Below are 16233 nucleotides of genomic sequence, written 5' to 3'. Positions count from 1 at the left end.
CAGAGACAAATGGATTTCATCAGACCTTTCAGGATATGGCTGAATCACTGTTGGATTATCTATTTGTAGCCAAGCATATGCGATAGATCAAATGGTCTCTTCTGTTATGCATTGACTAAAGTATTATGTGAATTTCTGGTCACTGTATTAAAACGAACATCTTTTTATCCCTGGGACAAGTATCAAGAGTAGTAGTTCAAATTTTGCATTTAAAAGAGATTCCTCAGACTGAGAGTTCAAAGAAACTGAATTTTTTTAGACTTTGTAAAAGACAATGTTGAACCATAGGGGTTAATTTTACCCAAAATCAAAGTTTTAACTTTAAGCTAGGTGCCTCACTTAAATTGAACTAATAAATAATCTGTTGTATAAATGGGTCATGGTGTTACTGTATACAAATTTTTAATTGTTGTACCTGATAAACTAAAAAGTATTTTAAATATTTAAAACTCTTAAGAGAATTGACAAACAGAACCCATTTTGTTTGTTTTCTTAATGTTCAAGAATTAATCAAAAACCCATAAATTATGATGAATTGTGCTTAGGTGTAAACAAATAGCATTTTTTTCCACAAGCAGGCATTTGTTAAAGTATTGTTGGTGTCTGGAAGAAGATACCCAGTGGCACTGTAGTTGATGATTTCCTGAGGTCCTTCCAAAAAATGGGTGAATGAGATCCTTAAAATATGCAAGGCAATTTGTTCATATATAAACTGCAATGAAAAGGAAATTGGAACTATTACTGAACAAAACAGATAACAAAATAGTACTGGTGACCAGGAATAAATGTAATTGTCCTCACTCAGTGACAGTGGTACAGATTATGATGCCTGTTGCAGCAAAACAGCTCAGTTCAATGTGTGTTTAAATTAAAACGTGTTTTTATATTTATGTACCCAAAGATGAGGCATTCTAAGAAAGAATAATTCAAAGCAATTACACCTTTTATTTTAAAAATATTTTTAAACATAGTCACTTAAGCATGTGTTTTTACTTTAGAAAATTACAAAACAATTACATGTACTGTATATTGTTATATACAGTATCAAGTGTATATAAAAATAACTTCCTTTTTCACATCACACATGGTAAGAAAAGAAAATATATTCTAATATATTTTATAAAATCAAAGCAAATTTTTTATTAGATTTTTAGCACACATTAAAAATTAGATCAAAAGAAAATATAATTAAAAGATGTACATTAAAGTTATAGAAACATCTGTAAAAGCATATGTAATAACAACACTTACAAACTCCACGTTCTTAATGGAAAGGACAAAGTATTCCAAGTGTACCCTTTAAAATCATATAAACCTGATCAGATTTTGTGAGGACACTAGCAAGACTGTTTTACACAAGCTGGAGAATTTTAATAGTGTAATAGTAGTTTTAAAAGAAACAAAGAAATAAACAAGCTTCTTGGGAACAGACAGATAAGCAGCATCAGATTTGAGCAAAACTACATAAATTGAAATGTTCTAATAGTATTCAAATTCAGTCACAATACCTGATCTTTTCTAACTAGAACATCTGGAGTAAATTTGAGGATCAGATGGTAAACTCAGTCTTGTATTAGTAAGAAAGAACTGAAAGCTAACTTACTAATGGTAATTGTAAATGTATATTAAACCTTAGAACAGATATTTGTTATGCATGTATTAGGAATTTATTAGACAAACTGCCAGAATTACAGATAAACCTTTGTACGTTTGCTCTCCATGACACGTTAAGTTCTAGTACTGTATGTTAGTCAAGGACAGTTAATACAGTATGTGTCTAAATCTGACAGTTTTATTATAGGTGTATGTTGTAAGGAATGTTTTATAGTTGGTTCAAAATGAATGGTAGAAATTGTTTAGGAAAGCTCTGTCATACTGATTATTGATTATTTTACACACCGGTAGTAATTTTCCCATTTACAGAAAGTGAGTAAAACTCCATGTGTGATTCCTAGAGAGAGACAAGATCAGTGATGTTTTACATTCTTTATGCACTTTACCTTTACTTTACAATTATATATTTAATGGAAAATACAACATTCAAATCCAGGGCACACTGGGAAAGTCCATGAAACCGTGTATACATCTCATCTACTGTTGGAATACAAAATAAGCTGATTCAGTAACAAATCATCACAAAGCAGTCATGATTTTTTAGTTGATTTATATGGTATGATAAAAAGCTTTGAAAATGAAATCAAGCCTATACTCTAGTACATGTTAAAGAAACATTTTACAGCAATTACAAAAATGTGCAATTTAAATAAAATACTTGATTAAATACATTTTGGAAAGTATATTAAAATGGCCAAAAATATTTTTGTGTCACTTCATTAATAGGTTATTCTTAACTTGAAACTCTACTATGATTATTGAAGAATATCTGCTTTTTAAAATATTTTATAGGGATTTTCTCAACCTGGCAACAATGAAGTGAAATGCAGCATTAACTGAAATGTTGTCCTGGTCATGCATTTTATTTAGTTGTTTTTAAATAATCATTTTTCTGTTATAAATTGCTTTCAAGTAATAAGTAGCCAACTTACTAAACTAGATCACACTGAAACGACTACAAAGAATACATATAAAATACTGGAAATTGAGCAATGAAAAGTTAAGAGGTAACAATAATTTTTGAGAGGGATAAGCTTCACAATTTACTGATTTACTGTCTTACCTTACTGATTGTGTTCAAAGAACATGAAATCCTAGAAAAGCAAAGATATTAAATTAACAAAGGGCAATACTGACTATATATAATAATTTACAACTTAATTTAAATACAGTACAATGGTTTCATCAGACACTTCAGGTCTGATATGCTTTCCAGGTTGAATTAAAGCTGCACTAAGTTCTAAGCATTAACTACTATAATAATTAATAATAATAATTGCTTACACTTATATAGCGCTTTTCTGGACACTCCACTCAAAGCCCTTTACAGGTAATGGGGACTCCCCCCCACCACCACCAATGTGCAGCATCCACCTGGATGATGCGACGGCAGCCATAGTGCGCCAGAACGGTCACCACACATCAGCTATCAGTGGGGAGGAGAGCAGAGCAATGTAGCCAATTCATAGAGGGGGATTATTAGGAGGCCATGATTGGTAAGGGTCAATTGGAAATTTGGCCAGGGTTACACCCCTACTCTTTTCGAGAAGCGCCCTGGGATTTTTAATGACCACAGAGAGTCAGGACCTCGGTTTTACGTCTCATCCGAAGCAGGGGACAGGACTATAACTTAGTAGTAACAGTAACTACAATAATATAATGACATTATTATATGCTATACTGTATAATAAGTACACTTACGATAAGGAAACAGGCACCGATCATTACAGCTTTAATTTTGACATCAAGGTCCTTAGGAAACTGGATTCCAAAGTTATCTGCATCAGAAAAAGCTTCTCGAAAAAAACCTGTCCATTGCTTGGATATCCTGCCAACTGTAGAACTTTCATCCAAAGATTTCACCTACAAAGATAAAACAGCAGGTGTAATGGAAATGCTGAAATTAACAGATTTATATTTCTGCTCAACTGTGCACCTAAAATGCTTTCATATAGGATATCCTTCTCTTCATTCAGCTTTTGTTCTATAAAGGAAGTAATTGAATCCTGAACTTTTTTTAATAATAATAATAATAATAATAATAATAATAAAAAAAAAAATTATTTTATATAGCGCCTTTAAAGGTGGCTTCTCAAAGCGCTTTACAGGATGACAATAACAATAAATAAGAAGACTACAACAATAAATAAGAAGATTTCACAAGATAAGACACAATTATAATTACAACAATACAACAATAACAATAGAGGAGACCGTGGAAGGTGGTATCAAGAAGAGCAGAGGGGTGAAGAATGGAACCAGTTAAGTAAAAGCTTTTCTGAAGAAGAAGGTTTTGAGTCTGGATTTGAAGGAGTTTAGAGAATGTGACTCTCTAATATCATTGGGCAAAGAGTTCCAGAGCTTGGGGGCATAGCAGGAGAAGGCCCTGTCGCCCATACAATGTAGACGGGCTTGGGGGACAGTAAGGAGGGCAGAATTTGAAGAGCGGAGGTTGCGAGGTGGGGAGTAGGGCGATAAAAGTTCAGACAGGTATTGAGGTGCCAAGCCATGTAAAGCCTTATAGGTGAGCATGAGGATTTTAAAGTCTACGCGGAATTTGACTGGAAGCCAGTGCAAGGACTAATGTGAACACTTGCACTAGACCTGGTCAGGATTCTGGCTGCTGAATTTTGGACATACTGCAGCTTGTTCAGAGTAGATTTAGATACCCCAGGGAGTAGAGCATTGCAGTAGTCAATTCGAGAGAATACAAATATGTTGATCAGCTTCTCAGCCACAGTTAATGATAGCATAGGGCGTAGTCTTGGTGAAAAAAAGGTGTTTTGACAGTATGCTGTACATGTGGGTCGAATGTTAAGCCAGAATCGAATATCCCAAGGTTTTTCAATTTTGATTGAAGCTCAAGTACAGAGCCATCTACAGACAGGGTTACAGGACTGGCTTTACAAAGTTGATGGGGGGTACCAATAAGCATGACTTCAGTCTTGTCACAGTTAAGATGAAGGAAGTTTTGAGTCATCCAAATTTTTATGTCAGAGATGCAATTAGATAGAATAGAGACAGCCACATCAGGGTCGGGTTTGGTATGGATGTATATTTGAGTATCGTCAGCGTACAAATGAAAGCTGAGGCCATGTGATCTTAAAAGCTGACCAAGTGGGAACACGTAAACGCTGAAGAGCAAGGGGCCCAGTATTGAGCCCTGGGGGACACCAGACTTGACAAGACCAATTTCAGACCTGTACCCATTGAAAGAGACAAAGTGACAGCAATCAGTGAGGTAAGATTTAAACCATTTGAGGGCAGTGTCACAGACTCCAAACACAGTCTCAAGACGAGAAAGTAAGATGTTATGGTTAACAGTGTCAAAGACAGCAGAGATCAAGAAGGATGAGTATGGAAAGAGAACCAGAATCAGAAGCTATTAGGAGATCGTTGGTGACTTTGACTAGGGCGGTTTCTGTGCTGTGAAGTTGACGGAAGCCAGATTGGAGGGGTTCGAAAAGGTTGTTTGTCATGAGGTGGTTATGTAACTGAAGTGTGACAGCACGTTCTAGAATTTTAGAGAGAAAGGGTAAGTGGAGATGGGGCGAAAGTTGTTAAGATTGTCGAGAGCCATGTTGGGCTTCTTTGGCATGGGGGTAATAGCAGCAGTTTTGGGACCATTGGTACAAGGATTCATGTATTATATTGAGGACAATGGGACAGAGAGAAGAGAAACAGGACTGGAATAAAGTGGCGGGAATGGGATCTAAAATAGATGTGGTAGATTCTCAGCTCCCCTAACGTGTATTCCCTTGTTCCTGATTGACCTGAATTTTTTTTGTTGTTGTCCTTGCCAGTGGCTTTGACTAGAAGAAGCAGTTACATGCAGTACTTAGTTAAATGCATTTTTAGGCACGTTTGCACTTTGTAAATCTTTTTAAAATGTGATAACAAGAAGTAAAACTGAAGATAAGCAATTAGTGCTTTCAGTATACTGTATCTCTATTATAGATATACCTCAAAGTTAACATCTGAGCAGCACTTGCAGTCACAGAAAGGGCCCACAATTTTCAGCACTGGCTCTTTTCTTTCATTTAGAATGGTGAATTTAGGCAGGAATGGGTGCCAGTTTTGAACAACATAACCAATTGGAGTGCCTGGTGGGGCTTGGACTTCTAACTGCAAAACAAGAAATGAATGTATCAGACACCGATTTGGTTAGTTAAACACAAAAAATAAAGGAAAAATATTTTTGAGGACAACTTAAAATAATCTAATCAGATCAAAAACCAATAAAGAAAAACACAAACACAAATGTGACCCAATATTTGTTTTTAGCATACTGAAAAGCAGATCGTTTATATCAACTTAAGCTTTAACTGCCCTTTCCATAATGTAAAATAAACCTGGTTTAGGAAAAAATCTTGGTTTGTTTATTACTGTACCTCCTGAAGACAGCACGGACAGCAGCAGTTACCACATTTTAGAGGCCGAGTCATAGTTAGTATTTCTTGACCAAAGTTGTCCAGAATCCTTATGGTAAAGGAACGCAGCGGTCCACAGAAATTCCGGTTGCAGCAGTCGTTCTCCTCAGCTGCATAAAACACTTGTTGTCCAAGGCTGTTTTTGATGTCATATTTGTTGTTGCTCTCCCATCCTAGAAGAACTAAAGGCAAAAGTGGGTATTTCATTACGTTTTCAGAACTGAAATTGCTTATGTTTAATTAATTGCTCCTTGAAAAGAATCATAGAGTGCTACCCTGCAGATTCTGCAAGCTTTCTTTATTTTTCAATTCTTTAATTTTAATAATAGTGCATGAGTTTTTAACGTGAGCCAACAAGGCCCAAACCCTGGAATCTTTCACTCACTCTAAACACTGCAAATTAATGTTTATATCCTTAGTATTTTACAGATCGTTGTGGAGGTGTGCTTAGTACACTTAGCACCCTAATATCATCACTTTCATCATGGGTTTAAGAAATGTTATTCATTACATTTGTAATGGTAATAACAATACTAAAGATAATTTTCCAAAAAAATACTCCATTATCTTGATTGCAGACCTACAGTGTATGTCTCTTTGAAACACGTTACAAAGCTACAATGAATTTCATTAAAGAACTCCAGTTTTTATTTGTCTTTTATATGTCTGTAGCCCCAGAAGTGAGAGAGGCTCCCGCAACAAAACAGTGCTTCCCTGTGTGACAGTGTTTCCTTGGGCTGCGTTACTATCAGACAGAATTGTCAGTTATGATTCTGCCTGTCTCATAACTGTGCCATTAGAGTCATTCAGTTATGCATCAGAGAGAACAAAATTCAAACTGTCATGATGGATGAAGCAAAGAAATGATGCACATAAAATATACACAGTATACCTTAATTTAGGTATCACCTATGAATTGTTTATTATGATACTGTTATAAAGTATTACCTATGAAAGTATACTAATACATGAAAAACATTGTACTGATCCTTTTTCTCTCATTTGGCTCATTTTGTCCACTTATTTTCTGTTCTGCCTACTCCACTCACAGTGAGAGCATTGTGAAAAGTTCTGAACTGGCTTCTTATCAAGACCTCTGCCCCCTTCTTTTTTCCTGCACACTTGCTCTCACTTCTGCTAAAAAATTGCACTTCAAATCTTTCTTTTGCCCCTCATCCTGTTGAGATAAGAAATATAAAGGGAACCCAGCACCTTATACAGTACCTTCAACAACCTCCAATTTCTGATGAATGAGCAACTGGTCAATCTGTCAAATTTAACAAACAAACCAACAAACAAACACACAAACATAAAATATATTAGACTGTTTAATTTATGTAGAGTATTTTGGTTTTGTGAATATGGTTTTCAATTTTAAAAATGGATCAGGCAAAAGTACATAAACATATTTAAATTTAATTTAAATAAATATTCCTTACAGGACATATGCTTCAGATGATTAGTGAGAAAAACAGGAACAATACCATTGAATATACTGCAGACAGCAAAAGCAGTATCAAGCTAGAGAAAAATCACCATTTATTTCCACTGTTGGATGAATGAACAGCAATTATTTTTTGGCATAAACAAAATCAAGGGAAATAGTATCCAAATTATTTTTATTAGGTGGTATTTTTATTAATAGACATTGTGCATTATGCAACAGTTGCCAAACAAATGCCACAAAATGCTAGGTATTTTGTAAAACAGAAAAAGACCTGGTTTACAAAATGGAAGCAAGAATTGCTGTTCAATGTGCTGTACAACCCTGTTCACTATTCCCTTGCAATAAGAGGAAAAAAACCCACGTGGAACTCTGTCGCCCCTTTTTTCCTTTGAATTAATGATGCGTTCATATTCAAAGCAGAGTGAAAATCACTATGATGAGTTTTCATATTCATACGCTATTCACTACAGTAATATGTCCTAACTGAACATAAAAAGCACAAATATATACCAACTACTGAACCTAAGGAGGAACAGGAGAGGAGAAGAAACAGCTGCAGTGCTTCAATACAGTCCTTAAATAGTCCTAGGATTATTGCAGATTATTGTACAATGTACAGTAGCTGTCAGCAGTGTCTTCCCAGGAGGCATATAATGTATGTGTATTCATCTCTGTAATATTTAAAAACTACCACTGGATTCAGGGTAACATAATTATGCAGACTACATACACCCAAAATTAACTGAAATACAAGAGTAAATAGACAAATAACACAAATTTGTGAATTATTGAGAAAATATATTTCACATTTAGGATTTTTTATTTTCAACTTTAGTCCCCTGCATACTGAATCGGCACACTTTCATTTCTACTTTACAAGGATTGTAACACATGACCTGTTGGACCTCCCTGACACTGGAGTTGAAGAAAGACAAAATACATCATCCACGGGTTTGCATGTCCATTAAACTGAAATCACATCAAATGCAAGCGAAGAGTTTAAGTGTACTACCATTTTCATGAAACAAAAATAAATGTTTCATTATTGTAAAATGTACAATCCTAGGGCAGACTCCAGTAACTGATTAACATTGTTCTCATTCCAGAACATTAATATGTTAGCAAAGCACCTTAACATAAGTAATCAGAAGAATTTCAGAAGTATCCAGGCATGAACAACAATTAGCCAGTACTTAGGAACAACTGTTGTTCCTATTGGGATGCATTCCAGCAGTGTTTGCCAAATGGATAATAAGAATTTAGAGATTTGTTACTTTTCCTTAATTGCCACACTTATTACATGGCTGATTCTAGAAATACTGGGTATGAGGGATCCCTGTTTATCAGGAGCAATTCAAATTGCCACCATTTGTAAACTGAGTTCCTAAAGCGTTTGTGTAGCATCTCTGAGGACTGATCCGATGTCACCTGAGCAAGATACTCCAGTCCCGGGGGACAGCCAGGAAGCCGTGGGGGTGCAGGCATTACCACAGCAGTTGGCATGGTACCAAATCCTGAGGGCAAACAGTGAGGGTTGAAGAATTGAGGTGGAGAATAAAATCGATAAGACAAAATTGTACACTCAAGCCTTTCCCAAAGACTTTCAAATTTCAAATATTCCCTAGATAAAACTCATTTTAGCTCAGGTTGGGGAAGGTAATCATACCAATAATCCATAATCTTACCACAAGCATACTTTTGTGCATAATACTCCCGATATGAATACTCTAATGAGTTACTATATTATAAACTGAAATAAACGGCGATCAAAAACTTGCACATTCAATTTTATATATCTACAGATTACATTTCTTCAGTGTGGAGTGTCCAATATATTTTATCTATTCTGAAGTTGTACTTAGTGCAATACAGGCCATAAAACATTCATTCATCACAGGAACAAGTAGACATACAGATTGTCATTTCCAACCAAATAAATAGATGCTCAAGGAAGAACCACATTAATCCTGAACTAATCTGAGCCTTTGAAAATGACAAAAATATAAAGGTGATGGGCAATTCTATTAACTGTTCCTCTTCAATAAGTGTTAGGGGTAATAAAAAGTCCAATGTTTTAAGCTGAGGTTTCTTAAAATAACTCATACTGTACATGCCAACATTATCTTCCCAGTGGCAAAATCAAGGATATGTGTTGAAGTGCTCAAGGTCTCTAACTTGTATAGAGCTATTGTAGGATGCACTCAGTCACAGAAAGGACTTCCAGTGATGTGCACTAGCAGTGGTTCAATTAAATTATATTTAAAAAGATATTTAACAGAATAATTTTATGTAAACAGCATCCCAACCTAAAATTCTGGATGAGAAATGGTAATAACCTAATTGGCAGTCTTTTTTCTCTCAAACCTACCTTGTGCTTAAAATTAGCATTAAAGGTGATTTATGACTGAGGTGGATATTTTTTACGCCTGCACTCAGTGCTCTGCCTGAAATTTGGTGACTTCATGAGAACCGTTCTTTTCACCGTTCAAGCAACAAAGACCAAGGACAATGTACCAATTATATTCCCTTTGAACAGTCATGACCATTTGTGTGTGAGAGCTCAGACCACAGAGTGATCACTTTGTATAGTATGTCCACATATGTCTCTGCTTTTTAAACACACAGAAGTAGAAGCATGTGCACTAAAAGAACTGCCTCAGTTTAAAAGGTTTAGGACTTAAGAGTTGTATTGTTGTCTGTTCATGCACTGAGACATTACACTGAAAAACAACCATTATTTTAACTATACAGTAACACTGCTGAACATCAGTGGAAAACATTGTTAGCAGGACTAATTTAAAGGGTACCCTCCCACACACCATATGCACTTAACCAGTAGTCTATGAAACATCACTGAAATGCCAGAAAATATATTTAGTTTTATTGCTCTTGAAAGGGAGGAAAGGACATATAAAGGGAAGCAAACAAATATGGTTAAACTAACTTTCTTTTATTTTACTAATTTGCAGTGATGGAGACTTTAACATATAAGGACATTTACTAGAGGTTTATACCTCAAGGGTACCACCCTGGATTTGGGCTCATGATCCTACAGACTGGGGTTTAGAGGCCTAATGTCTACTGTTGTGACAAGTGATTTTTGCCGCTATTACTAGAGCTTAATAAAATGTCAATATGGACAATAATATTTAATTTCCTTATTGCTTTATTACTTATTGTAACAAATGTAAAGCAGATTCTGCGTTTCACTGCAGCCCGTGCAGTTTTAAGCAAAAGTTCAAATACATACCAGGTGGCTGTGTAACGGGTTGTACCTGATTTGAAACAGGCTGTTTGTTACCTGTAATATAGAATTCATCATTTGTAAATGAAAAATAAAAATCAGAAGCCTTTAATAATGTAAAATTGTTTTAAAACAATTGGTAACACAAGGAGGCTCTCAGTTTCCAGTGTGGTTTTCAGGCAAACCCAACATGAAATTCAAATGCAAAGATAAAGATGGAACAAGGCCTCAAACACGGTTGTAAACAACTGCTGCAATTAACACAAGATTACTTAGTAGGTATAAATTAAGATTGTTCAGAGCAGACAATGCAGGTCTTTATGCTTTTTATGTTGCATATCTATGAAGCATTGCAAGAAGACTAAATGTTATACAAAGGTCAGATGATTATAGCACAATCTTTTACAAAGTGTAATGCGGCTTGTGAAAGTTTTTGTATTGGCAAGGGAGGCAGAAAATGATAACATCAAATTGAAAAGATATCCCCATGAGCATACAAATATGACTGTGAGGGGAACCCAGCCTTCCTTAGACTCCTTACCCCACAACCCTCAGCCCCACGCATCTGTAATTACATCAGCCCTGCTAATTTACTAGGTTTAAAATGCTTATACTGTATGTCCCTTGAAAATAAAAGCATCACATTTTGTTTCTAAATATACATAGAGCACTTCCTGGTCTAGTTTGAGGACTTAAGCATTGTGCTTTCTGTGGTTTCATGAGTTAAAGCCACCCTTTTTCTCTACCAGCATCATAGAGGCTTTTACCTTGAAAGAAAGATGAAATTACAATAGTCTAAGGGTTTATACCCCCACATTAACTTGTCTTTTATTTTCTTACCTGAATAATCCATGAGATCGCTTAAATTCTGCTGGAAGAAAAAACAGAGCAAATCTAACCAGAAACGTTTAATTCCCTTTGTCTTCAGTGGGATCAAATCTGCAAGGAAAAATCCATATATCATTAATTCTGTCTGAAATATTTTATTAAGATAAAAAAGCAGTGGTTATGCCCATAGGACCTTGGCCAAGGATTAGTTTATTCACACACAGCCATTACACTGAGAGTAAACACTTTAGATTTACAATCCACACACATATGTACTTTATATTGCTTTTAACAGCAATCTGGGAGGTGGTTACATTTTAATCTTGTGCTTCCACTCCCCTACAGTATGTACAGTATAATTACTCATTGGCTGCCCATGTACATCGTTTCCAGCATTCTGCACTTCAGTCTTGCCAGAGACAGACATTTCTCATACTCTGTATTACCTTAGAACTTAGAACTTATCTTTACCACATTAATCTCCTACAAATCAGGACTGTAGCTGATTTTTTTACCTCTTCCCGAACAAGCAGCTCTTCCATCTCAAATTCTCCACAGAAAACAACTGGCTCTGCTTCTGTCATGCTCTCTACTCTTTTCTTTCAGGACAGCTTAAGTCTTTTTACACCCTTCTTCTCTCTTCCCCTAAGTATTACTTGTTCTGCTCCCCCTTCATTTCCTCAGTCAGATGAGTTACTGTAACATCAAAGTACTATGTATGCTATCCATTTATTTTCATCCTCTTGTTTCGTAGGGAGCTGTGGTAACTCTAGACAGCAAGGGCATCTAGTTCCTGACTTGAAAGACCCAGGTTCAATCCTAGGTAGGGGCAAGTGAGGTAGCTTGCTCTATTTCCTTCCAGAGGGCTCCTAGGTCCACTCAGCCTGCTTTCCAAGTGAATACCAGGGGTTAATCCTTCTGGGGGTAGTAGGTTGGCTGGAGTGTGAGGCTGACCACATCACCTCCACCTACAGTGTTGGATGGTCATGAAAAATGGTGGCCCTTGCCTTCCATTCCCCATGGGCCTTTATGGGCTGAAAAGGGACCTACCTACCTATCTTGTTTCATAATTAGAGTCTGACATGGTGCTAATTAACAGACACAAGGAGGTCTACATTTAACCTCTCTTTTTCAGCCTCCTACGTATAAATACTCTCTGGGTGCACACAACTGTGTGTCCATCATTTCTAGCCCCGTTCCCTCCAAAACAACTACAAATGCTATCATGTTGGATCATGTTGGTCATTCTTTTATTTTATTTTTGTACAGCATTTGTACTGCACTGTCTACCTACATTGGTATTATCTTTCTTACATTTATTTGCATTTTACTGTTCTATGTCTTGTAATCATTTCTTTTGTTTCCTTTTGCTCTTTATTGTGAAACTTTATCAACACGGCAAGTCTTGGATATCCCTGATAAGCGCATTTCCTTTGCAAACAACAAATAAGTGAAATTGTAATAAAATGGCATTAGCCTTTTTAAATTTTACATTGTGGATACTACAAAACACCTCAAAGGGATGTAGGATACCATTCAAACTGCCATCAATAACAAACAACACCTTTTTCTCTGCCACACCATAGGGCAGCCATGACCCTGCCGTGTGTAGCTGTACATTACAAACAAGATTTCTGGAAATTAGAATTTAGCCTGGAGATCAATCAGAATACAAAAGAGAATAACACAGCCTTCCAGGATAGTGACAGAATTCAGTAGCCCAGGAAATTCATTGGTTTACATTTGCAGGAGTCAACAAACAACAGACTTTATCCTAACTACATACTTTTGTTAGTCAAGCTTATGTAGTGAACAGTACAACAAATCTCCCTACTGCTTCTTACAGACTAAATAAGCTAAGAATCTTTTGCTTTATCTGTGATCAAAGTGTATATCTTGAGGAGTGGCCAGTGTATTTCCTGGCAGCTGTAATGCTATATTTAAATTGGGTGATTTAAAAGGACACTTTGTCAATATGTAACATAACCTCTTTTAATTAAAAAAGGGTGAAATATCATGAACATACAGTAATTTATGTAGTCACAGAAGTTTCTACAACTGTACAAACATTACAACCATTAATGGTCTCTATACAGATTTCTGGAAAGCGTTTGACAAGGGTTAATTTTTTTAACTCAGGGAAGGTATAGTACAACTGAGTGGTGTGACCGCTCAGTGATCTGGAAACCCAAGATACACAAACCCATCTTGAATGCTTCCACTGACTCAGAATCCACAACAGAACTTTACAACTTCTTGTATGAAACTTAAATCCTTTGTGTAAAGAAGTTGTCAGGCCTGACTTTAATTTTGGTTAATTTTATGACATTTGCCAACATTTGTCTTAAAATTGATCTATCATACCCACCCCTAAAATACACGAATGTTACCCTGGATTCCTTCATGACTGGGGTGTCAATAAAATCTCTCTCTTTCCCATAGATGCAACTTACTTTTGCTTACGTTTTATTTCTTGTGCTTCAGAATACTCTTGTGTCCTGTCTAAGGCCTATGTGGTTTTTCAGATACTTATAATTATCAATCATCTGACAGTCTATTCTGTTCATATTGATTACAAGGGGGTGCATGCCTGAGCAAAGATGGTGCTTCTCTTATACTGTAAGTACCTTTTGTTTTCTATACAAAACTAATCTTAACAACATCAAATTATCAAATTGAATTAGTCTACCCCAGCTTGCTCTCCATGAGACACAGACAGGGAGAGAAGCTTGGGGTCAGAGCGCAGGGTCAGCCATTGTACAGCACCCCTGGAGTAGTTGGGGTTAAGGGCCTTGCTCAGGGGCAAAATAGAGTAGGATTCCTCTGTCACTGCAAGATTTGAACCAGCAACCTTCCAGCCACAGGCGTAAATCCTCAGCCACAGTGGAACCACTCCACCCTTCCACTGCTGCGCCAGTGAAAAACAGAACAATAACCACAATATTGGTAATCCTATTATTGGAAAATGTGAATGTAAGACCAGTATAATAATTCACAAATAACAGATAGTTCTATTTCTAAAATCGTTTTTCTAAAATCACTAAATTGGAACGCAACAAGTAATTTGAAAAAAATGTATTAAATTATCATCAGTATTAATAAAAGTGTGAATTAAAAACAGAAATATATGATTTTCGTAAAGCAAAGTCTAGAACTGCATATTAGAACGTGAACTCTATTCCATATCACGCGCTGGTACAGTTAGGTGATAAGACTCTACTCTTAAGAGTTGATAAAAAGCTCGGTTACAGTAGTTATACAGATTTGTCTGTGCGAAACTCGCTCACAAAGGCAATGATAGTTGAAACGGTTAATGAAATGACAAACCCAACTGTATTGATCCTTTGTAGATCAAATTAGAGTGGTTCCTAAAGATGAAAAACGCTTACCTGGTGAAGAGAAAAGCGTATGAAAAGAGCAAGGCAAGGTAACTCAGCGGCAAGTGGCAACTGTAGGTTTCACAATATCACATCCTGGATACCTCCTCGCTCCGAACAGGGGAGATCCCATACAGCGTGTTTTCCTGGAAACGAAACCTAACACGGAACCGTTGCTCGTATTACAAAAAGACGTTTAGTTCAATTCATCATTGTATTCTAGAGCCAGCATCTTGCACATAAGTTTATGGGTTTTTTTAACTATATTATGTTCACTAAATGCATGGAAACTGCAGTGAGACGTGAATATTTTTTCGAGTTCGTTTCAGTCATGAACAGAGCGGTCTCAACCGTTGTCACGTTATGAGAATGTATTTTTTGTGTATACACCTACTACCCGCATTTATTTTAAAGTCACTTACTGTACATGTTGTAGGATCACGCAAGGGTTACTTTAAAAAGAACACGACTTCCTCGTTTAATTTGAAGCTGGACATAGTCCTTGTCCTGAGTACACATGCACTTCATGAGGACCAAGAAAAAACTGGGGTATCTTTTATTTTCACTCGTTCCACCATTTTTGGAACTCTCTACCTAAAAAACATACAAGCGAAGCATGTATCACCTCTATGTGACTTACGGGTGTAGAGATGAAAGTCACAGCCCAGCTCTGATAAGCTTTGAAATGAATATTAATCTTTTGTAAAAAGTCCTCTTGATTGAGAATAACAGAAAGTCATAGATATGTATCTTCTCCTGCTAATATCTAAACATATGTTTTGCATTTTCAAGCAGTTCTTATACCTCAGAACATCCTTTTATGTTACCATAAATGTCATATTTAGGAGAGAGTGACTCTAGAGTGTCTACTGTACTTGGGACAAAAAAGAATTACCATACTTTGTAGTTAATACAGCAGTATTTTAGACACAGGTTATTCTTGTCTTCCAGTTGCTCTGAAATACTAGAGTATCTCTGTTAATTTTCCAAATAATAATTGTCTGTGCCTTCTTCAGCATACACAGCACTTAACCAAATTTAGAGTAAACCCTTTCGCACGCACAGACCAAACTCTCCACAAAAAAACTTTTATGTTCTGTATCACATCTGCTAAAGGACAAACCACATTAAGAATACTCTAGGAAATACCGTTGCACAATAATAATAGGAGCTGCTCTTGTTAAAATATAAATGTATCATTATTTTGTGACTGAATTCTGATCTTAAATGTAACTGTCATAATCATGAAACCAGAAGGCTGGACCTTTCGTAAGTCTTCCTTATTTTCATTCC

At 36.1% G+C, this 16233-nt stretch overlaps 1 protein-coding gene across 1 annotated transcript; it reads right to left on the bottom strand.

Moving 5' to 3' along the window:
• Nucleotides 1–960: 960 nt before the first annotated feature.
• Nucleotides 961–15141, bottom strand: LOC102692030 (phospholipid scramblase 1-like). Its single transcript, XM_006637703.3, has 10 exons — nt 14953–15141; nt 11576–11674; nt 10742–10792; nt 8920–9005; nt 7269–7311; nt 6006–6226; nt 5578–5739; nt 3316–3477; nt 2678–2708; nt 961–2094 (listed from the first exon to the last, which is right to left on the bottom strand). The coding sequence occupies exons 2-9, from the start codon at nt 11586–11588 to the stop codon at nt 2679–2681; spliced, it is 768 nt and encodes a 255-aa protein (XP_006637766.2). The 5' UTR covers nt 11589–11674; nt 14953–15141; the 3' UTR covers nt 961–2094; nt 2678.
• Nucleotides 15142–16233: the final 1092 nt, after the last annotated feature.

This window comes from Lepisosteus oculatus, chromosome 13, assembly GCF_040954835.1.
Source record: "Lepisosteus oculatus isolate fLepOcu1 chromosome 13, fLepOcu1.hap2, whole genome shotgun sequence".
Classification (NCBI taxonomy): Eukaryota; Metazoa; Chordata; class Actinopteri; order Semionotiformes; family Lepisosteidae; genus Lepisosteus; species Lepisosteus oculatus.
This window is presented reverse-complemented; position numbering and strand designations above follow the sequence as displayed.